General features: G+C 39.1%; 2 protein-coding genes across 2 annotated transcripts; both read right to left on the bottom strand.

Moving 5' to 3' along the window:
* Nucleotides 1-612: 612 nt before the first annotated feature.
* On the bottom strand, nucleotides 613-2769 carry LOC140892249 (microtubule-associated protein RP/EB family member 1A). The gene is made up of 6 exons (XM_073301084.1): nucleotides 2603-2769; nucleotides 2312-2467; nucleotides 2041-2147; nucleotides 1460-1706; nucleotides 1270-1383; nucleotides 613-1173 (listed from the first exon to the last, which is right to left on the bottom strand). Exons 1-6 carry the CDS (start codon nucleotides 2708-2710, stop codon nucleotides 898-900), a joined length of 1008 nt encoding a protein of 335 aa, XP_073157185.1. The 5' UTR covers nucleotides 2711-2769; the 3' UTR covers nucleotides 613-897.
* A 1754-nt stretch (nucleotides 2770-4523) lies between these two features.
* On the bottom strand, nucleotides 4524-7820 carry LOC140891632 (probable LRR receptor-like serine/threonine-protein kinase At4g37250). The gene is made up of 2 exons (XM_073300222.1): nucleotides 6109-7820; nucleotides 4524-5301 (listed from the first exon to the last, which is right to left on the bottom strand). The coding sequence occupies exons 1-2, from the start codon at nucleotides 7796-7798 to the stop codon at nucleotides 4616-4618; spliced, it is 2376 nt and encodes a 791-aa protein (XP_073156323.1). The 5' UTR covers nucleotides 7799-7820; the 3' UTR covers nucleotides 4524-4615.
* Nucleotides 7821-22758: the final 14938 nt, after the last annotated feature.

Genomic DNA, 22758 nt, shown 5'->3' with positions numbered 1-22758 from the left:
TCACCATCATATTAACTGATTGGATATAAAATTAATGTCACTCTCCATGACTTAAGCTAAGGGTGATCGCAAAAAAATTAATCCAAAAGTAAAATCAGAGTGCATGTATTGGTCTGTTTAGTAGTGGTTCAAGACTTCAATAGGTGTCACTATAGTATAGGGACAAGGAGAGGATGTAGTTACGGTGATTCCAATCTTCCATGGTTTGTGAGGTCTTTTGATGGAATTCATTGGTGGTGTCACAAATCTGAAAATTGCAAGAATAATAAGGTGGAAACCTCATTGAAGAAAAAACAAGTGATCTAGAACTGGAAGCAAAATAAGTTTGGGACAGAACGATGAGAAATGGTGGTTGAAAGAGATGGCCTGGAAAAAAAGAAAAAAGGAAAGCAAAGGAAAGGAAAGGAAAAATAGATGAAGGATGAAATTTACAGAGAAATGTTCATCTATCCTAGCTCCTTTTTTATTCGTGGAACGAGCTCACTTGCACTACCAGATGCATGATTTTTCTTCTATTGCTAGAAAAAAAACAATGATAATTCATCATTTAATCGAACTAATATGTTCATATAAGAGGCTACTTTATAAAAGCAATTAACTGCACTGCAAATAGTACATAACATAATGTAATGGCATGCAAGAAAAAGATACATCTCTGATATTAGTTGTCTAGTTCTTGCTCTATAGAAGAACGATGAGACACACTATTCTTATACTTTTCAAACAAACAACACAATAAGGGTCATCAGTAATCTATTAACCCAAACTCCTTGCAGATGAAAACATATTTTGTTCATATAATACTATTTAGGACAAGATTTCATTTGAAAATTTGACAAGGCAGAGAAATCCGAACCAGATAGAACCTCATCCCCGTCATTCAAATTGAGAAAACAATTAGTAACTGACTAGAGGCGATTCGCTGCAGTGGACATCAGAAACTTCAGAAATCCTTTGCCTTGGGGACGACGAATTGCCTGAAGCAGCATCGACATCAACGTTGATAATTGTTTTCCTCTTTTGTGAATCAGCCTTCAGCTTCTCCACCTCCTCTTCTGCTATTATATCCAACTGTTTTACCTGCTGGCTCTTCGATATCATGGCCTCAGCTTCTTCAACCATTGATGGGTCATCATCTGTACTGTACAAAATCCTCTTTATTGCTTCCACAACCTGAAGAAAAATATGTTTCTTAAGTTCTAATTTAAGCCATATAAGTCACAAGAACAATGTCAAATGCTCAGGGAACGATAATAGTTGAAGTTGTACAGGTGTGTTTTCGATCCCAGGGGCCTGACAGAAGATCTCAATATCCCTCAACTTGGAAAAGTAAAAGTCCCTCTCCTTCTCTAGATTATCCACTGATATTTTTAATTCTACTATCTGCAAAACATCTAGAAACAATGAGCCTCGTAGTATTCAAAAGTGCTAGGCATTTCCATAATGGATGCATTTTGACCTGTTGCTCAAACATCGTCTTCTCTGATTCACTATGGGAAGAAGATCCTCCGCTTGAAGAAGGTCGGGAAGTCTTGACAGATAGACTACTTCCTGCACTTACATTAGTTGTCTCCATCTTTCGGCCATTGTGGGAGCTGTGTTTGGGCACAGCTGCTGAATTTCTAGATGAAGGTTGCGATGGTGCAGATTTCTTGCTCAATTCTTTTCCACCCTTGCAAGCCTCTCTTCTTTCCAAAGGATTGTAACTGGAAAAATGTAGTAAACGATAGTCAAATTGAAATATTTGTGGTACCTACATAACACACACAACCAGCTTTACTTATCAATGCTCATAATATAGTTATTTGGATTTTTAAAAAAAAAAGATACTGTCATTTGGGCGCATGATAAAAACCACTGAGATGTTTGATTGATATGCCATCTGGTTCATAAATTCAGATACATAAAGATAACAACAAAATATTATGAAGTGCAGCACGCTGTTCATATATAACTTTTGTATATACACATATCTCAAAAAAACTCGACCATATCAAGCAATTAGAAAAGCAAATGAAGTTTAGGCACAAAAATATTCACTTGTTCATAAGCCCTCCGTTAACACAATCGCAGTATCGCTTCATCCACTGCATGAACTCCAGGTTGTCCAGCGGCCTCCCTTTGATTAATTTGTTGACCTCGATATGCTGTACACACAACAACATACAAACACAAAAAACAACGTATCCGCTCAATAAACTTCCCCAGTAATGAGCAAACGAAATCCAGGAATAAATCATCGCTCAAACGAAAACTAATAATAAGTGTAGACAAGTCAATACATAATGAAAAGACGGAAAATCGTAGGCACCTTAGTGATTTTGAGTTTGTTGAAAACATCTTGAAGAACTTTATAATTCTGGATCATCTCATACTCGTTCTTCGCGTCGAAATTGACTTTGTGCATAGGAACCATCCCTGGGTGTGCAGCGTCCATCAGCTGACAGTGAACGGCACCTGCGCAAGCCTGGAAGATATACAAATATTATTTAGAAATCTCTTGATTGCCTAAATTGAGGCTTCCGTCTCGAGGATCCATACAAAATTTACTTCAATTGCCAGAAATGAGAATTTAGGGCTTGATAATGAAACTTCTGCATACCTCTTCGACTTTCGAGAGGTTGAGGTGGAGAGTGGAGTTAATCCAAGAAAGAATTTCAGATCTTCCAACGAAATATGCAGAATCCATCATTCCGATATTCGTCGCCATTTTCTTCCAAGTTTTCGATTACTCGATTTGGTTTGAAAATTGGAAAAAAAAAAGATGAGTGTGTGTGTTTGTGCGTGTTTTTGAAATGCAAGTTGAGCGGCAATTCCTTTTGTAATTCAAAACCTGGGCCGGGATGATTATGGTATTTGGGCTGGGCTGGCAAAAAAAATACATTTGCGCTTTTGGACATTTTGGAAAAACTCATTAGTACTTCTTATTTTGTTGACAAGTCCGAAATTAATAAAGTATGGTTGCGTTTATTTGCTAGGATAAGTATATGATTGTATTAATAATTCTAAGCAATCAAATATTTATTTGCATTTTGAGGGCCCGTATTAACTCATAAATTTCATCCATAGTTACCTAATTTAAACTTTAAACCTTGATGATTTATCACAAATAAATGGTGTGATAAATAATCATTATGTTTCTAATTGAAAAAATTTACACTAATATCCTTAATTTGCTTTTCAAAAAAATAATATATGAAAATCTCATTTTAAAAAATTATATAACATGGATATAAATTTCAAACACTTTAAGATATATTAGTAGATTTCATTTAATTTAAATATACGAAAGGTCCTTTTAAAAATTATATAATTTAATATAAGATTAATACATTTCATTAGAATTTATCCAAAAATTTTAGCTCAATTTATTAATTTTTTTAAAATAAATAATAATTATACTCAATAATTTTGGTCAATTAAAATAATTTACATGTGGATTAATAATAATTTACATTTTTCACTAAAAATCACAATCCCAATTTTACAAATAAAATCCAAAAATAAGATTATATATTATACACAAAGGGCAAAATTGTAACTTGTCATTTAATCATAGTATTAATCACAAAATTGATCCATTAAAGTAAACATGTGATTGTTTATGCATCATTATTCAACATCCTATAAAATTAGTTTAATAGTCTTAGTATTATTTATCTATATAAAATTAATCTTACTAAGTAAACACAACCTATATATATCATGTGGAAAGGAATTAAATATACGATTCATAATTAGAACTAACTACAGACGCACACATGTTGTGTGTGAAATATAATATACATAAATTAAGGGATAGTGAGAGAACATGGATCTTGGGATGAGAAGTTGGAATTAGAATGAGTCATGAATATTACGATATTGTTATCCAATTATTTTTATCGGTCAATAAAATTGAGGGGTATTTTAGTCTACAAACTTAAATTACCAAATTTGTTTTTATATGAGGTTGGAACTTTATAAATGGTAAGATATTCCAGTGAAAATTGCCAAGATTTAAGGGAAAATTACAATTCTGGTCCTTATGTTTGTCATTTTGCAATTACGATCTTCTATATTTTCAGATTTCAGTTTTAGTCCTGTAAGTTTCGATTTTTTTGGCAATTTTAGTCATTTCTCTTCGAAAATTCTTACGTGTCACTATATACATCAGCTCCACATCAACATTGCATTTGTGCCACATCAACGCCACATCCGAAAAAAGACTAAAATTGCCAAAAAAAAAAAAAAAACAAAGATAACATACTAAAAATGAAATCTATATATTCCTAATTTATTTAGGTAGATTTTAGGTATTTTCTTTGCTCGAGACAAGCACGTCTCGAGTCAATGCTCAAGTCCCGTCGATTGTACGGGAAAATTTTACTCTTTAGTGATGTAATTTCGAGATTCGATGTAATTTGTACTAAAAAAAAAAAGAAATATATCTAAAAACATAAAGGACCGAAATCGCGTAAAGTGACAAACATACCGGACAAAAAAAAACAATTTTTCTAAGATTTGATGATGCAAAATTTCAACAATCACTCCAACCAATTCTTTTTTCATAAAATAAAAAATAAAATTAGTCAAATATGCCACATTTTCAACATTTGGATCCAACTAATGGTCACTAGTGAGAGCAATAGTAAGATGAAGCCGAAAACTTTTCAAGTGCACTAAGGACCTCTTTCATGGATGGTCTCTTTTGTGGGGCAGAAACCACACAATTGTACCCTAATTTAAACAATGCCAACAAGGCCTCCTCCTTCCCTTCCAAGTCAGCACGAATTGCCGTGTCAGCCATTTTCAACACTTTCCCCTTGTCTTCCTCTGCTGACGTGGAAGCTCCGATGGCTAAAGCGGGCCCCATTTCGTCGGCTGTCACGACGACTTTTCCGGCTAGTAACTCTAGCAACACCACACCAAAGGAGAAGACGTCCCATTTCGCATTGGGCTTTAGGCTCCGTAGAGATTCGGGCGCGTGATAAGGTGATACACATATCGCACTCGGGCTTGGGCTCGGGGTGGCACCGGAGGCAACATCTTGGAAGCTGTCACGCGAGGCCGTGGATCTTCGGCTACCAAAGTTTCGGGTCGAGCCCCCGTTCTTCGAACTATTTTCACCCGACACAAGCCTCTCAAGCCCAAAATCTCCGATCTTGGGCTCCATGTCGGGTCCGAATAGGATATTAGAAGGCTTTAAATTGCCATGGACATGTTTCTTCTCATGTATGTAGCAAAGTCCACGGGCCACACCTTTTGCTATCTTAAGACGTGTTTCCCAAGGTAAATGGCTCGGTGAAGAGCCAGCTTTCCCTGAAATCACATAACAAAAGACAAATTAAAAAACAAATTTTAAAACTTTCAAGGCAATGGGAAACCAACCAAGCCTCGAGTCACACTTGGATAAAAAACTAATTGTGGTAGCTAGTAAATGAAGGTTGAAGTCGGGTCTCTTTCCATGCAGATGACAATGACTAAATAACAAATGGCTTGGTGATGATGGCATTGCATTATATATTGGCCCGAGACACACATCGCTGTTTGTGCGCAAATGGTCCAAAATGTTAGCCTAAGACACGGTTGAGATCGATGCAAGGGATGCTGATGCAGACAACTGAGTGTGCATTTAAAACAATGTTCAAGTTTCAACAAACTTTATCGTTCATATGTCAGCTTTAACGTTGAAAAAAATTACGGCCCTTTTTTCAGTACTGTCTCACACGTGGATTCATCCATCATTTCTTTTAAATTGTCAACTTTTTTTTTTCTAAAAATAGACGAAATTCAGATGTAGTAGTGCATGAGCCAAGCCTAGTTTGGGACTTTTAGAACTCTACTCATGTTAGTTATAATCAGGTCTTTCACTTATCTATCCCATCGAGATCTCAAGCATGCATGCAATCGTGAAACAATTAGTTTCATTAATAGGAAGCACTAATTGTTATCAAGTTCTATCCTCAATGGCTTTATTAAATAATATCTTTATTAATGAACCAATCAAATTTGTGTTCTAATGAGTGTGTTTCATAATTACACTTTTCAGTTTTTCTTCCTAAAATTTTAAAATTTGTTACGAAAAAACTGAGAAATACTTCTAATTAAAAGGATTAAGAAACTTACTGAAACGAGCATTAGCGAGGCTGCCATTCGGGACGAATTCGTAGATGATGAGCTTCTCCTCGGCACCCCAAAAAAAACCTCGGATTCGGACCAGATTCGGGTGCACTAGCTTCGCGATCACCCGAACCTGATTCTGGAAATCTCTGAAACGTTCCACGCCACTCTCGCCGATGCGGCGGACCGCCAATGCGGTACCGTCTTCGAGGACTGCTTTGTACATTATGCTCGAACCCGAAGCCCCCAATATGTAAGCTGAAGCCTTGAGCAAACTCTCCATTTCCAGTTCTTGTTCCCCATCAAAAGTTACCAGCTCCCCCTTCTTCTTCTTCTTCTTCTCTTGGGCTCCATGCATATCTTGATTCTCGGGAAAATTAGACGTGTGGGAGGAGTTCGTGGCTTCCGAGGATGTTTCCTCCTCTTCCTCGGTGGCGGAATGTTGTTGTTTCTTTAAACACGGCCATGTTTTCAGCCAGTTGTTTTCTTCCGAGGACGATGCCGATGATGCCCAGTCAAATTCCTTTTCCCTTTTTGCCTCCTTTTCAGTAGTTTTCCGTTTCTTCAGATGATAAACGTACATGAAAATAGCTGCCACGATACATATACCAACGACATCTCCGACGACGATTCCCAGGATAGTTGCGATTTTGAGCTTGTTTTCTTTTCCTTGAGGCTGATGATTTCCGGCAGCCGAAGTACCTCCACGGTTGGCAGATGAGGGGATGGAGCCGATGAGTTGTGGTATGGCGGCAATTGCAGGAGGAGATTCAGGCATCGAAGCATTAATGGGCTGAGTTGCGATGGAAGATGGAAAGGAGCTGCAGGGATTTGTTAGTGGTTTGCCGCACAATTCTGGGTTACCGGAATATGATTTTGTCTCCTGGTTAAAGAAAATAAAAGATTCAGGAATCGGCCCCGTCAGGTTGTTGAAAGAAAGATCGATGGTGGCATTTCCGGGGATTTTGCTACCGAATTCCGGCGGAATTTCTCCGGAGACTCTGTTGAAAGATATGTTGAAATACCCAAGATTACTGCCTCCAAATTCCGGAGGCAAGGACCCGTTGATCAAATTTGAGGACAGATCTAGAGACTCCACTGAATCAAACCCACCAAGTAGCGAACCAAATAAGTAGTTGTTCTTCAAAGAAACACTCGTCAGATTCTGTAGACTCGTTAAATTCCTCGGCAGGTTCCCCGCCAGAGCATTGTCTGAAAGATCAAGAACCCGGAGACTTTTCAGGCTCCCCACAAGCTCCGGAACCTCACCGGAGATCAAGTTGTTGGAAAGATCAAGAACCTGAAGCTCGATCGCACGGAACAGAGTTGAAGGAATGGAACCATTGATCGAATTGCTGGAAAGATTAAGGAACCTTAAATGCTCTATCCTGCCAACAGTCGCCGGAATGGAACCCAATAGCCCACTACCCGCCAACGACAGGCCCGTAACCCGAAAATAAGCACCCCCAGAGCCCGAACCCCCGCAGGTGACACCATTCCACGAACACGGCGTGGCGTCGTGGTGGTTCCAGTTCTTCATAACACCCAACGGATCATTCAGAACATTGTACTTGAAAGAAAGTAAGAACAGCCCGTCGATGTTGAGCCCATAAGACCGGCGGGCCCGAAGTAGAAATATACATGCTAGAATCCTCCACCGCCATGAATGGAGCAGACCATAGCTTTGGTAGTTCATGATTCTAAACAGTGATCCCACATTTTCGCTGATTCGAGACAGGAGTTAAAAGGGAGAGAGAAAGATAGGTTAATTAATTAATATAGTTAAAAATAAGGATTTTAACTGAGATTTAAGACAGAAAGGGACCATGTGAGGTAAAATTCGATCTTAAAAAAGAACAATGTATTAAAGACAACATAAACAGCTCACCAATAACCAAATCTACTTACCAAACATGCTCTCCTTTGATTCTTATCATGCCATAAAACTACTACTTCGTCAGCCTTAAATTAACTGGCAGAATCTGTTTTGGTTCCCATCAAAATCCGAATTAATTTGGAACTATTCGGATGTAATTTGATTCAACTTCCGTGATATCTTAATTTTGTCATTAAATTGAAAAATAAATTTTATAAACGAGTAATTTATAATCAAGAAACTCACATAAAGAATATTTCATTAAGTTAAACCGAAACTTTCGAAAACTTAACCCTTTATAAACAGTGTATTTTTGTAGTACGTACGGACCCAACCAATTAAAGGGCCCTCATATTGGCAGTACTAATGATTATGTTTCATAAAACATCAGATGTCAAACAGTAACAAGCCTAAGATATGATCTAGTGCATTTATTTTATATATATCCCAAGTACGTTTATTTTGGGATTTGAAAAAGATATAAAATAGTTCATCAGATAATTAAACAGCGCTTGCAGTAGTTACAAATTTTGATCGACTAGATGTATAATGTAAACATTAGAAAAAGATCTTCCTACCAATATTTTTTTGGATTAATCTGTCATATAAGGCTTATTTAATGTGGTTTAACTTACTAACTAGTTTGCAAGCTATTGCGTTATTCTGAAATTTACACAATGCGCACCAAAAATAGCGACTGCGGCACGTCACAAAAAAAACATTAGAAAAGATAAGAAATAACTGGGGGTCTTATATTTTGGACCACCGGAGAGCGATCTGTGGATCGGAGTGAAGTTGGCTGGAAGTCATTACAAACATGCCACGCTCTACCTTTCTTTGCCACCAAAGTTGGCTATTTTTTTTTATTTCTCTACGATTCTTGTGCGGATATAAAAATAATTACTTGAAAAAATGTTTAAATAAGTTAAGTTTTTAAAGTGTTTTTATCAAAATAAACCGAAGTAATTTTAATGCTTGAATAAATGTTAAAAACATGTTTTATTTATTTTTAAATAAAACTAGAATAAGCATCATATCTCAAAACTCGCCTAAAGTTCTAGATTCTAAAGAACACCACAGCATTCGTATACAAACAATAAACATTTTTGCCAATAATCCATCCAATTGTAAAGCCAAATATTTTAAAAGATGTAGCCTATATCCAATCAATCATTTTCTCTTAAAACGAAAAATAAATGGAAAAAAGAAATCCTTCCTTAACTTGGTTTTGGGAAATTTTGGAATTTAAGAAAGGCTTCACCACTAGTTTTGGTTCACCTTTTTGGATGGACTTATATGGTAGCTTTATCCACTTTTACGACTATAATAAGATTGATTCCAAAATTAGTTCACCCTCTACATTAAACTAGTCATTAATCGGATCTCGTGCTTAATTATTGTGATTGGATCACTCGTTTTATCCTCAAATCCGTGGCCCAATGTGTTATGAAAAGAGAAAAAAACATGCAAAATATTACATTAACAATGTGTTTGGTTACGGAACCAAAGAGAAGCACTTATTTTTTTTAAAAAATGTTTTCTTAAAAATTTTATGCGTTTGGTTTTAACAGCCGTTTTTAAAAAAATACTAATTTAAATCCAAATAATTTCTTTTTTAAAGGCCAAAAATTTTGGTTTTTTGACTTCTACTTCTGTTTCTATTTAAAAAAAATTATTTTTTCAACAATTATCCAAACGCTAAAATCGCTTCTGTTTTTTTTTAATAAAAACACTTTAAAAAGCTGGACTTATTAAAGTGTTTTTTTAAACCAATGACTTTTGTATCCAAACTGACCCTAATTTCCTGTCTTTTTTGCAATTACCCAGGGTATTGTGACATATATAACGATGGTCTTGAACCCAATATTGTTTCTCAGACTGGAGATCTTGATGATATATGTGTAATAAGTCATCGATAAATTTACTCTCACCCGTGAAGACTTGACTGAGCTAATGGAAAACACAGCAGCACTCGCAGCAAAAGATGCAGTTGCTCAGTACCTAGAAACCCGCAAGCGCAAAAGCAGCAAGAAAAAGGCTCAGACTGAAGGCTCGTCATCTCTTGACCCTAATAACGGAGACCCAAATAAAGATAAGTCTAAAGTGAATGATAAAGATCAAGGGGGGACCAAGAAAAATACTACTCAGAAAGACGGTGAAACAAGTGTTCGCACAGTTCAGGACACTTCTGGCGAAAACAAGATCACAAATCTAGCTCGAAAGGATGGATCTCGCACACATGTAACTGGAGAGAATATGTCCGCAATTTTTCCGTCACGTCGAAGCCCCTTCACTGATGACATATTATCTGAAGCATTACCAAAGGGAGTCAAAATCCCCAGCTTACCTGAGTTCGATGGAACGAGTGACCCCCAAGACCATATTGACAAATTATACGCGAAAGCGGATTTGTATGATATCACAGATGCTGCATACTGTAAAATTTTCCGAACAACATTATCAGGAAGAGCACTCACATGGTTCAATAAGTTACCCTCTGGATCTATTGCCAATTTGGAGCAACTTACTGACTGCTTCATCCAGCAATTCTCAATTAACAAAAAATACCCAAAAATAGCAGCATATTTGTTCACAGTCATTCAAAAAGAAGAAGAATGTTTGAGGGACTATGTTCGGTGATTTACTCATGCGGTGCACGAAGTCTTACACGTGAACCATGATTTGTTAGCTGGAATAATGCAACAAAACTTGCGCCATCGGAAGTTCAAAGAATCAATAGCGGGAAGGCCGCCCAAAAACTTAGAGGAATTATTGGAAAGAGCTGAGAAATACATACGGGTTGAAGAATCTGTAGAACCACACTACCTGAATAAAAGAAAGAGGGAAGAAGATAAGCAAGATATTAGAAAGCGAGACGAGAAGCGAATAGCATAGAGCCCGAGCCTCCAGAATATACCTCTCAATGCACGTTTGACCGATATACTGGTAGTGGCTGAAAAACAAGGATTGTTGCGGCCCCCTCGCCCAATGCATAATAATCCAAAGCGCCAACGTTCGGACAAGTACTGTCATTTTCATAAAGATAAAGGTCATACAACAGAAGATTGCTTCAGTTTGCGAGCAGAGATTGAAAAACTCATAAAGCGCGGATATTTGGGGAATTTTGTGGATAAGTCCCGCGGTGAGAAGCGAGATGACAGGCGTCGGGACGAACAACCAAAACGTGACTATCAAAAGCGACATGATGAAATTGGGAAACAACATGAACGAGCTGATGAAAATTTGCCCTCGGGAGGGGTAATCGCCGTAATCACTGGGGGCTTGCTTGTGGCGACTCGAACAATGCAAGAAAAGCTCTTCTGCGGGCAGTAAAAGGAACCAAAAATTTATCTAGCCCCACATCCTTGTCGATATATGAAATTGGAACCATCCAAGAGGGATTATCATTCAGTGACAAAGATCTGGAGAACCCTCGGGGCACCCATAATGATGCTTTAATTATCTCAGCCACAATCTTCAATTTTTGGGTAAAGAAAATTCTAGTGGATTCACGAAGTTCGGCCGACATAATTTTTCATGATGCATTCGTCAAATTGGGTATTAATAATGCACAGTTAACTCCAGGCAACACTCCACTAGTCGGATTTTTTGGAGAAATAGTTGAAGCTTTGGGCGAAGTAACGCTTCCTCTTTCCTTGGGTTCTTACCCCAAACGGTCTACTAAGATGGTGAAATTCCTTGTAGTAAAGTTTTCATCTGCATACAATTTGATATTGGGATGACCAAGTCTCAATATATTCCAAGCCATCGGATCGACATATCATATGAAACTGAAGTTTCCGACTCCAGGAGGAGTAGGAGAAGCCATTGGTGACCATCGTCTAGCCAGAGAGTGTCATGCGGTAACACTACGGGGTTCATCAGGAAATCGTAAAAGACAAGTTTCTAGTGAGGAAAGAGCACCGAAACCTGGTAAAATTTTACGTGAAAATGGAATACACTTGGTGGATGAGGAAGCCGAGAGCAAAGAAAGAATAACAGCAACCGAAACTCTAAAGCATGTAGAAATCGTACCAAGTGATCCCAAGAAAACCCTGAAGATCGGAACCGAATTACATACTGAGTTGGAAGAGAAGTTGAAAAATTTCCTTGGTCGTAATTTGGACGTGTTTGCTTGGGGTGATGAGCCTCTGCCCGGAATACCTCATGAATATGCGCTCCATCACCTCCATGTTGATCCAAAAATGAGACCGATGAAGCAAAAGAAAAGAGCATTTGGCCCAGAGAAAAATCGACATATAGCCGCTGAAGTGGAAAAACTCTTAGCAGCAAGATATATCAGGCCAGTTACATACCCAGATTGGCTTGCAAATGTTGTCTTAGTACCGAAACCTGGAGAAAAATGGCGTTTATGTATATATTTCACTGATCTCAACAAAGCATGCCCCAAAGATCCGTTTCCACTCCCTCGAATTGACTTGTTAGTCGATTCGACAGCAAGATGCGAGCTGCTCACTTTTCTTGATGCATATCAAGGATACAATCAGATCGGCCTAGCGCCAGAAGACCAGGAAAAAGCAAGTTTCGTCACTGATTGAGGAATTTATTGTTATGATGTAATGCCGTTTGGGTTGAAAAATGCTGGAGCTACCTATCAACGTCTGGTAAATACCATGTTCGAACACTTGATCGGGCGTAACATGGAAGTTTATATAGATGACATGCTCGTCAAAAGTATTCAAGCATCTAATCACTTGGAAGATTTTGAGGAATGCTTCAGTATACTCAGAAAATATAGGATGAAACTTAATCCGGATAAATGCACTTTTGGTGTACGAGGAGGCAAATTTCTCGGTTATATGGTGTCAGAACAAGGAATAGAGGTCAACCCTGAAAAAATCAAAGCAATTTTAAATATGAATCCTCCGAAGAGTGTAAAAGGCATCCAAGAGTTGACAGGATGTTTGGCCGCCCTCAACCGATATATCTCAAGATCTGCAGACAAGGGTTTACCATTTTTCAAAATGTTGAGGAGTGGGAAAGGTTTTCGATGGATAGAAGAGTGTCAGCAAGCATTTTACGAGTTGAAAGTGCATCTGACCTCTCCGCCGTTGTTGGTAAAACCAAACAAAGGTGACACCCTGTTGATTTATCTGGCAATATCTGCGGAGGCGGTAAGTGCAGTATTGGTCTCTGAAGTAGGACGTGAGCACAAACTAGTTTATTATATCAGTCTAACTTTACACGGAGCAGAATTAAGATATACAAAGATCGAGAAATTGGCACTGGCTTTGGTAATTGCAGCGAGAAAACTACGTCCTTACTTTCAATCTCATCCAATAATTGTACTCACCAATCATCCTCTCAAACAAATTATCTCGAGTCCTGAAGCATCAGAAAGAATGGTTAAGTGGGTTGTTGAATTGAGCCAATATGGAATTGAATATCGCCCGCATCTAGCGATTAAAGCACAAATTCTGGCTGATTTTCTAGTAGAGATTACAGTAACTCAAGAAGAAAGCTTCACCCAGACATGGATGGTTTATGTCGACGGGTCATCAACCTCTATAGGAAGCGGTGCAGGTATAGTTGTGGAGAGCCCACAGGGAGATAAATTTCAATATGCCGTCAAATTTCTATTCCCTGCAACGAATAATGAGGCTGAATATGAAGCTTTCATCATGGGAATTAAATTGGCCCTGTCGGTCGGAGCAAAAATACTGACGATACACAGTGACTCCCAACTTATCGTCAGTCAGGTTAATGGAAATTATGAAGCGAAGGAAGATAAAATGCTTGAATACCTCACTCAAGTGAATGAGCTTCTCTCGCGTTTAGACAACTATGATATAAAGCAGATACCTAGAGGGGAAAATGAGTCAGCAGACCGCCTTGCCAAGTTAGCAAGCTCCTTGACCAACATTGATAATAGGGAAATTACATTCCTAACTTATGGCAAGGAAAAAACTGATGGAAGTGATGTTACAATCTTTTGTGCTAACAGTGAAGAACCTAGTTGGAAAGATGAAATAATCAACTATTTGATGCGGGGTAACCTACCCGCTAACCAAGTAAAAGCTCGAAAACTTAGAGTGCGAGCTGCTGGGTTCACGATCATTGATGGAGAACTGTATAAAAGAGGTTTCTCTTCACCTTACCTAAAGTGTCTAACGTCAGCCAAAGGAAACTATGTGCTCCGTGAAATTCATGAAGGAATATGTGGAAATCACTTAGCTGGCAGAGCTCTCGCAGGGAAAGCACTACGCCAAGGATACTTCTGGCCAACGATGAAACAAGACGCTATCGAGTTAGCGAAACATTGTCACGCATGTCAAGAGCATGCTAAATTCCATCAACAGCCGGCTACAATCTTGCAGCCCCTAGAAAGTCCTTTACCGTTTGCTCAGTGGGGAATGGATTTGGTAGGTCCTTTTCCTCCTGCTACCGGACAAAGAAAATTTCTGATAGTTGCAGTGGATTATTTCACCAAATGGGTCAAAGCTGAACCATTGGCCAAAATATCTGAAAGAAACATAATAATTTTTTTATGGAAGAATATAGTATGCAGATTTAGCATTCCTCAAACCTTAGTTTCGGACAATGGAACTCAATTCTCTGGAGCGAAGATAAAAGATTGATGCAAAGGACTTTCCATAAAGCAGTTCTTCACTTCTGTTGGGAATCCTCAAGCCAATGGTCAAACCGAGGTCACCAACCAAACCATTTTACAGCACCTCAAAACACGCCTTGGCAATGCCAAGGGAAAATGGGTGGATGAGTTGCCAAGTGTTCTATGGGCATATCGAACCACTTCACGCTCTTCAACTGGAGAATCTCCTTTCAACCTGGCCTACGGAGCGGAAGCTGTGGCTCCTGCCGAAATTGGAGAGCAATCATGGAGAGTGAAACAGTACACTTCATCTGGGAATGACCAAGCACTCCGAATGTCATTGGACTTAGTGGATGAACTAAGAGATGAAGCTTCGACACGAGCCGAGAGATATCAAGCTTGTATGACTAAAGCATACAATGACAGAGTCAAACCAAGATCTTTTCAAGTAGAAGACCTGGTTTTGAGAAAGTCTGACATCTTGAAGTCCGTTGGCAAGCTAGATCTGAAATGGGAAGACCCATACAAAGTAATTGAGACAGTGAAGATGGAAACATATCGCCTCCAACATTCAGATGGAAGAATACTTCCCAGACCTTGGAACGTGGTCAACCTGAAGAAATTTTATGCATAAATTGCAACTCCCTCCAACATTAGGCTATATTTACCTTTTTTGTTATTAGCATATTTTCTTTATGTTTCTCTATTACAATTTTGTGATGCAGTTTTCAACTAATTTCATTATTTTGTTATACAAGCATATTACTTTGTCGAAAGCATATCATATCTCCTCTCCTATACTAACGCTTACTTACGATATAAACGTCATAGACCCTTGCAATCATAAAAAAATTCCCAACAATAAGAGGCCTGACCAGCCCCATGGAACATTTGAACTTATGATGCTGTAAGAGTTCAGGATGACATAATAATATTATAAGTCCCGGGATACCTCACCACACACCAAGTGGGTTTAGAAATTTCCCATGAGACAAAATCTTGGAAGACTGATCTCCTCCCAAGTACTTCAATGTTAAAGCGATAATATTTTATCCATCAAGCAAGTATGCAATAGCAACTTCAAAATACAAAGAGATATGATAACCGACAAAATTGAATATATATAAAAAAGGAAAATAATTGTTCCTCCACCAAGTGCTTACGTACTCAAAAAGAGTAAACAAAATCTAAGACTTCAAAGTCTTTATTACAAATAAAAAATATTGTCCAAAAGTGGCAAGAAATAATAAAGCTAAACTGCTCCACGGCTCCAAAGAGTAGTTTCCATGTACCTTCGACACGCACCCCTCGTCGTTATTCAAGCTAGAAGTTCGAACGCAAAGCTTCGATCATCTCCTCGTCACCCAAACCTCCCAATAAATTTCCTAAGGCTGGGTCTGAGTCATCTTCAACTCTTTTAGACGCAGTCCTAGGCTCCGGAATTTTAGGGTAAATCTTCATAATAATTTCCTCCGAAACTAATTGTGTTTTCCGCAGTTCTTTGCGACAATCTACTACAACTTCATAATGAATAACAATCGCCCGCTGAATCACTTCATCTCTAAAAGCTATGGATGCTCGATAGCCTTCAATCGTTTTTTCTCCGGTACTTCGCAAAAGACTCTTGCCTACTGTCGAGTTGAGAAATTTATCTCCGGTCTCCGATTCATGGGAATATTTCCCCTTAAGTTGCTCCATCTCCTTGCACAAGACATCATACCTTTTGGTTTTTTCTTCAAGATCCTTTTGCGACTTGAGAAAATCATCTCGCGTCTTAATGTTTTCCTCACTAAGTCATTTGCACTCACCCCTTAATGACGCCAGCTCGTCATCAAATTTTTTCCCAGAATTTCGAGACCTCTCTTCTTGAAATTGAAAAGTGTGAGCAAGCAATAAAATCTGTAAACACCCATAGAAAAAAAATTATTAATTATGTAAAAATCATAATAAATAACAAAAAACAAGTAATAATATACCTGGAAGGCAGACGAAGCAAGAGACCGAGTTAACACTTCAGTTGGTTGAGGGAGTAAATGCAACCTATTATGATCTCCAATCAGGTCCGCTCCCGTTCTCCAACCAATCTCTGGATCCTTCAAATCCCAAAAAGAGCCAGCATTATTCCTATGATTCACACCCTCCAAGAACAAATGGCGACCTTCACGAGTGTCGGGAGGAACTGTTCGTTCATCATCACGTCTTCTTTTTGGATTTATTCTATCATTATCACGGTCAGCATCATTTCTTCTACCACCATTCCTTCGGTCACGAGCGTCAGTATTTTTAGATGAAGGATCAGAACAATTGACACGGTCGGATGGCCCGGGAGAATTCCTCCACCTTGGAATCCCTTGGGAATTATGATTACCTCGATCCATTGGTGACTCTTTTCTCGACATATTTGACGAAGTCTTCTCGTTTTTCTCTATGCAAGCGCGAACCTCCGCCAAACTTATCTTGTCACCTACAAGCAAACACAAAGAGAAAAGAGATAATGATTAATAAATAAATTTAATAAATTTTAATTAACACGGGTAGAAAAATCCCAAGAAGACGCAAAATACAATTATCAAAATTCAACTTGGACAAAGCATTACCAGTAGGAACCAAACTCCTAGGATCGACTATTTCGTCAAAAAGACCTAAGGATCGACAGTCAAGCTGCAAAGTGCGGTGAGTTTTACCAAGTATGATTTTTCTAGGCCCCGGACTCCATCTCGTGGGAACCCCCCCCCCCCCCCCCCACTATAATCCCAAACGTAAAAAAATTCCGATCTCCACGCACTCTTTGGAGACGAAAAACGGGATAAAAATTTACAGTCCACACGAGGTTGAAAATAAATATAAGAGTCGGGCAGGAACGACGCACCACGAAGAGCGAGAAAAATAGCTCCGCAGTCGGAATCAATTGAATTTCGCTCATTCTACGAAGAAAACTTGAAAATACAAGGATAGCCCCTGGGGTCAACTGACTAAAACTCACACCAAGTCTACACACGATTTCTATCAGAATGACATTGGGAGGGAGCGAAAACCCATAATTAAAATATTCCAAGTAAACGGTGAAATAACCCGCGGGCGGGTTCTGACAAGAATCCTCTTTGATAGGAATCTTCATAATATTTCTTGACAATAAATCAAGTTTCTCACACGGGTTTAGAATATCCGAATTACCCAATACACATTCATCCACCCCATCCGACGAACCTCCGGATCTACTACTTTCCCAATAATCAGGTTCACTAACAATTTTTAAGGGAGTCGGACTCTCCGGATTGCGCGACAAAGGGGCATATAAGTCACTTAAAGGAGGAACGTGCTCTTCAAAGTCACTATTGTCACTATACTCCGTGCGAGCAGATAAATTTTTACTCCGATTCGCCCTTAACAAGGATAATACCTTGCCCCGAAACGGACGTCCTGCAAAAATATATATATTTTAAAAATATATATATATACTTCATTCTCTTACACATTGCGATATAATTAATCAAGTGATAATATTTTTAATATTTGATAAGAGAGTTCAGTGTAGGAAAATCAAATTCTCATAATTTTAAACAATAATAGAATAATTATTATCAAAAGTATAAACACATAATAATTTCAAATTAGTAATAAAGACATGATATATTGTATATGCATATGTGTGTATATGTGTATCTATCCATCCCTCTCACGGCCCAAAGAGTTCATCGTCACGCCCTTGCCGCCGCCGCCGCTGGATCCCCGCCCAGTCTCCGCCGCCGCCACAGCATCACCGCTCTGCCGCGTCCCCGCCGCTGCGCATCCATCACAGGTCTGAGAGCGCCGCACCTCCGCCTTCTTCGCACTGCATCGCCGCCTCTCCTCCTCGTTCCAAGTCTAGCCAGGCCGCCGCCTCTCCTCCTCGTTCCAGATTTAGCCAAGCCGCCGCCTCCCTCCCTCTGGATCTGCATTTCCAACGCCTGTTGCTTCTCTGGAGTCGCACGCCGCCGCCTACTGCTCTCCTAGCCTCCGTCGCCGCCATCGGCCGACCGATGGTCCAAGGAGATGGTGGAGGATTGGATAGAAAGGATCCACACAACATATACATACACAGTATATTCATATTTTTTACGTTGAGAGAGGGATAGAGGAGAGAGAACAATATGTATGTATTAATAAAATTAAAGGCACATGGGAGAGAATTGGACTTTACCTGTCATGAGATTATTTGACCTTTGCTATTAAGTATCGGCACGCAAATTGTAACGCCCCGTTTTTATCTTAATTGTTGTTATTTGAGATAATCAGTGATTTCAGAATTCGAGACCGGACTTTTTATTGATCAGGGTCCTTTTTGCAATTTTTGGAAATTTCAGGGACTAAAATGCAAAAAGCGGATTTGTTATAAGATTGAGACTTTGACTAAGTCTTCATTTCCTCCCCTTATCTCCTCCATCTCGATTTCCCTCCATTGAAGACGATCAAAAAGCTTCCAAGCTTTTGTGATTTCGATTCTAGCTCAATCCGTCCGATAGATTTGTTATGATTTTTGGAAGTTATTATCTGTCGGTTTTGAATTAGAGCGACGTTCGGATTTGTTATGATTTTTGGAAGTTATTTTCAAAAGTTGTGGTTTTGAGATTTGTTGGGTTTGAGCTGGTGTTGTTGTATTAGCATTGATTCGTATTGTTATCAATATAAAAATGCTGTCTACGTTTCCGGTTTGTTCAGTTTATAGCCGTTATGCCGTCAGTTTGAGTTTTGGATGTCGTTTCGATGTTTTGAGTTATACTGAGCTTAGTATGAGTTGTGATATCGATTTTGATCGCTGTGACTTCTTCTGATAGATTGATTAGAAGTCTTTGGAGTTGCGAGCCTTGTAGCTTGGATCAGTTCGGAAGAGTTGAGCCGGTATAGTATCGATGTCCTTCTTTATCGATTGATTATCTTGACTTGGATATTGATTGAGGAATTGTTGTTTTTAGATTGAAGTTTTGGAATGACAAAGAAGAGGTATAAGATGACTTTGGAATGGAATAGGACGATTAACTCGAGTCGGGATTGATTCGAGTGTCCTAGAAGAAATCACATATTGCATGATTTGATTGCTTATTGATTATATGATTGAATTTATATTGAGTGCATGAGATTACATATGCATTCATATTGAGCCCTGAATTATTCAATTTGAATTAGACGATCTAGGGATTGTGGTCGAGTGGCTTGGTAGGCGATTTACTACCTTGTCGAGTAGCTCACTGTAATGCCCTGGAGTCTAGAGGATTAAAACATGCCACGTCCATCTTGAGAGGGGATTCGGTGTGATCGTTGGATGTTTTAACCTCGGGATCCCAAATCAAAGAAAGAAATAAAGAATAGAAGAATTGCATTTGAATATCTGAGTCTGATAATCCAGAAGTTTTAAAGACATGCATATCATTTTAATTCAGTACTTGATTGAATTAATTGATTATTTGAAGAATGAGTTCATATAATGATTTGATATGGTTACTTGATAGCATGTTAGTCTCTTTTACTGGGAATATCAATTCTCACCGGATTATCCGGTTGTTGTCTTTGTTTGTATGTGTACTTGGCAACAGGTGGGGCAGGGCCGAGTCAGAGACAACATGGCTAGACGATCGAGAGGATAGAGTGAGGCTTGGATGTTAGGAGTCTTTACGTATTTGAACTCCTTTTTGTATTGAATAAGTCCGAACTAGATGGACCTTATTATGCATGCTTTATTTTGTGAGGTTTGTATAACTCATTACATATATGTTGTATCTTGTTGAATGGGATTTTGATGTTGTTATTGTGGATTGAATGGAATTGTAATTGGAGAAGAAAACCATAATTTTTCTGGGCAGAGGGTCTTGCTCGATCGGCGAATTCTTGCAGATCGAGCGAGCACCTTAGTAGCGAGGCAGTGTATGTGAATTTTATGCTCGCTCGATCGGTAAGATTTTACCGATCAAGCGAGGGGTCCTGATCCTTGGACAGAGAACTGGAATCTTTTGGCCCGCTCGATCGGTAAGATTTTACCGATCGAGCGAGCACCGCCTTTAAAAAAAAAAAAGTTTTCCTTGAATTCTTTAATCCTATTCTTTTAATTGAATTGATTAATTTAATTACCCTGAGATTGCATGATTAGAATCTAGGCCTCACATTAAGTGGTATCAGAGCGTAAGTTTCTGGATTTTATTTCTAGAAGTGAGCGGGGTAGATCGAGTCTGCTTGACCTTAAATTCTCGCATGTGCTTGATTAATTCTCTGATTAAAGAATATGCGAGCATGCTTTATTGATTGAAATTTTGTTGAAATATTTGACTCGGTGATTCAAATTGTTAAAACATGATTTGATTGAGATATGAACTGTATTCATGCATTGATCTGAGTTCCATCTATCGAATTGGTAAGAAGATCAGAGGTTTCGTATCACTGAAGTGATGAGATGTGAATTGAATTATCCGTTTTCTAACCCCTTTCAATTTAGATGGGTACTCGAAGAAGGCTAGACATGAATACTCTACCGATTTTTCCTACTACAGAAACTCCTCTGGTGGTACAGATGGATGAGACGATCACGCCTATGGAAGCCTTACTGAAAAGATTCAAATCCTTCAGGCCACCGTATTTGAATGGGAAAGAGAATCCGGTAGATTGTGAGAGTTGGTTTGATGATATAGATCAACTCTTCGATTCGCTCGACTACTCTGACGACCGCAGGGTTAGATTGGTTATTCATCAACTGCAGGGAGTAGCAAAAAGTTGGTGGATGACAACCAAGAAAGCCAAAGAGAACAGAGGTACGGAAATCACTTGGGCACTTTTTAAATCTGAATTCTATAAAAGATTTTTCCCAGTTTCCTATCGAAAGGACAAAGGTGCCGAGTTTGAAAATTTGAAGCAAGGGAATATGAGTATCGAGGACTATGTTGCGAAATTTGACAGTTTACTGAGGTTTGCCCCGCATATTGCCGACAATGAGGAGGCAAAAGCAGATCAGTTCATTAATGGTTTGCACCCTGACATCTTTATTCTGGTGAATACTGGGAGGCCAGATAACTTTTCTGATGCGATGGATCAGGCCAAGGGGGCAGAAGTGGGAATGTTAAGGAAGAGGGAGAATCAGTACCAGCCTCATCAGCAACAACAGAGGCAGTATCAGAATCAGCCGCAGATGAATGAGGGTGGTAACAGTAGTGGTGGCAAGAAGAACTATTTCCGTCCCAAAGGAAAGCAATTCAAGAAGTCTGGAAGCAGTTCTTCGAGCTCGAGTGGTTCGAGACAGTTCAGTTCTGGTCAGGGTTCAGGATCTTCTGGAGCTTTGTGTAGCAAGTGCGGAGGACGACACTCCAGCGACCAGTGTAGGGGAATCTTTGGGAACTGCTACATCTGTCAGCAGACGGGACATTATGCCAGACAGTGTCCTCAGAAGGGTTCTGACCAGACTCAGAGTGGAAATGCCTCTCGACAGTCATCTCAGCCTTAGAGGCAATCGACTGCAGTTCACTCGTTCCAACCTCAGCAGCAGAACTGTCAGGGAGGTAATCAAAGTTCAAACCAGCCTTCCCGACCGCAGTCTAGAGTGTTTGCTCTGAATGAGGATCAGGCTCAGGCAGCACCTGATGACGTGATTTCAGGTAACTGTAAGATTTTTGGATATTCTGCATATATTCTGATAGATACAGGTGCATCTCACTCGTTTATATCAGAGAAATTTGTTTTGATGCATGCTTTACCTGTTGAGCCTTTTCCTTCTTTTGTTTCGGTTACTTCACCTTTTGGTGGAGGAATTGTGTCGAAGAATTTGGTTAGAAACTGTGAGTTGAAGTTTGGAGAGAATTCGATTGAGTTTGACTGTATTGTACTTAGCCTATCTGATTTTGACTGCATTGTGGGGATAGATGTTTTGACTGAGTACAGAGCTACCATGGATTGTTTTCAGAAGGTAGTTCGGTTCAGACCAGATATGGCAGATGAATGGAGATTCTTCGGTAAGGGTTCTTGTTCTAAAATTCCTTTGATATCTGTTTTATCCATGACTAGATTATTACAGAGAGGAGCCGAAGGATTTTTTGTTTATGCGATCGATATTCTGAAGTCTAGCCCTAAGCTGATCGATATACCAGTGGTTAGAGAATTTCCTGATGTGTTTGCAGATGAAATTCCGGGTTTGCCACCGATTAGAGAGATTGAGTTTGGCATTGATCTGACGTCAGGTAATCAGCCGATTTCG

Source organism: Henckelia pumila, chromosome 3, assembly GCF_033568475.1.
Source record: "Henckelia pumila isolate YLH828 chromosome 3, ASM3356847v2, whole genome shotgun sequence".
Taxonomy (NCBI): Eukaryota; Viridiplantae; Streptophyta; class Magnoliopsida; order Lamiales; family Gesneriaceae; genus Henckelia; species Henckelia pumila.
The sequence above is the reverse complement of the archived record's forward strand: the minus strand, read 5'-3'. Positions and strand labels throughout refer to the sequence as shown.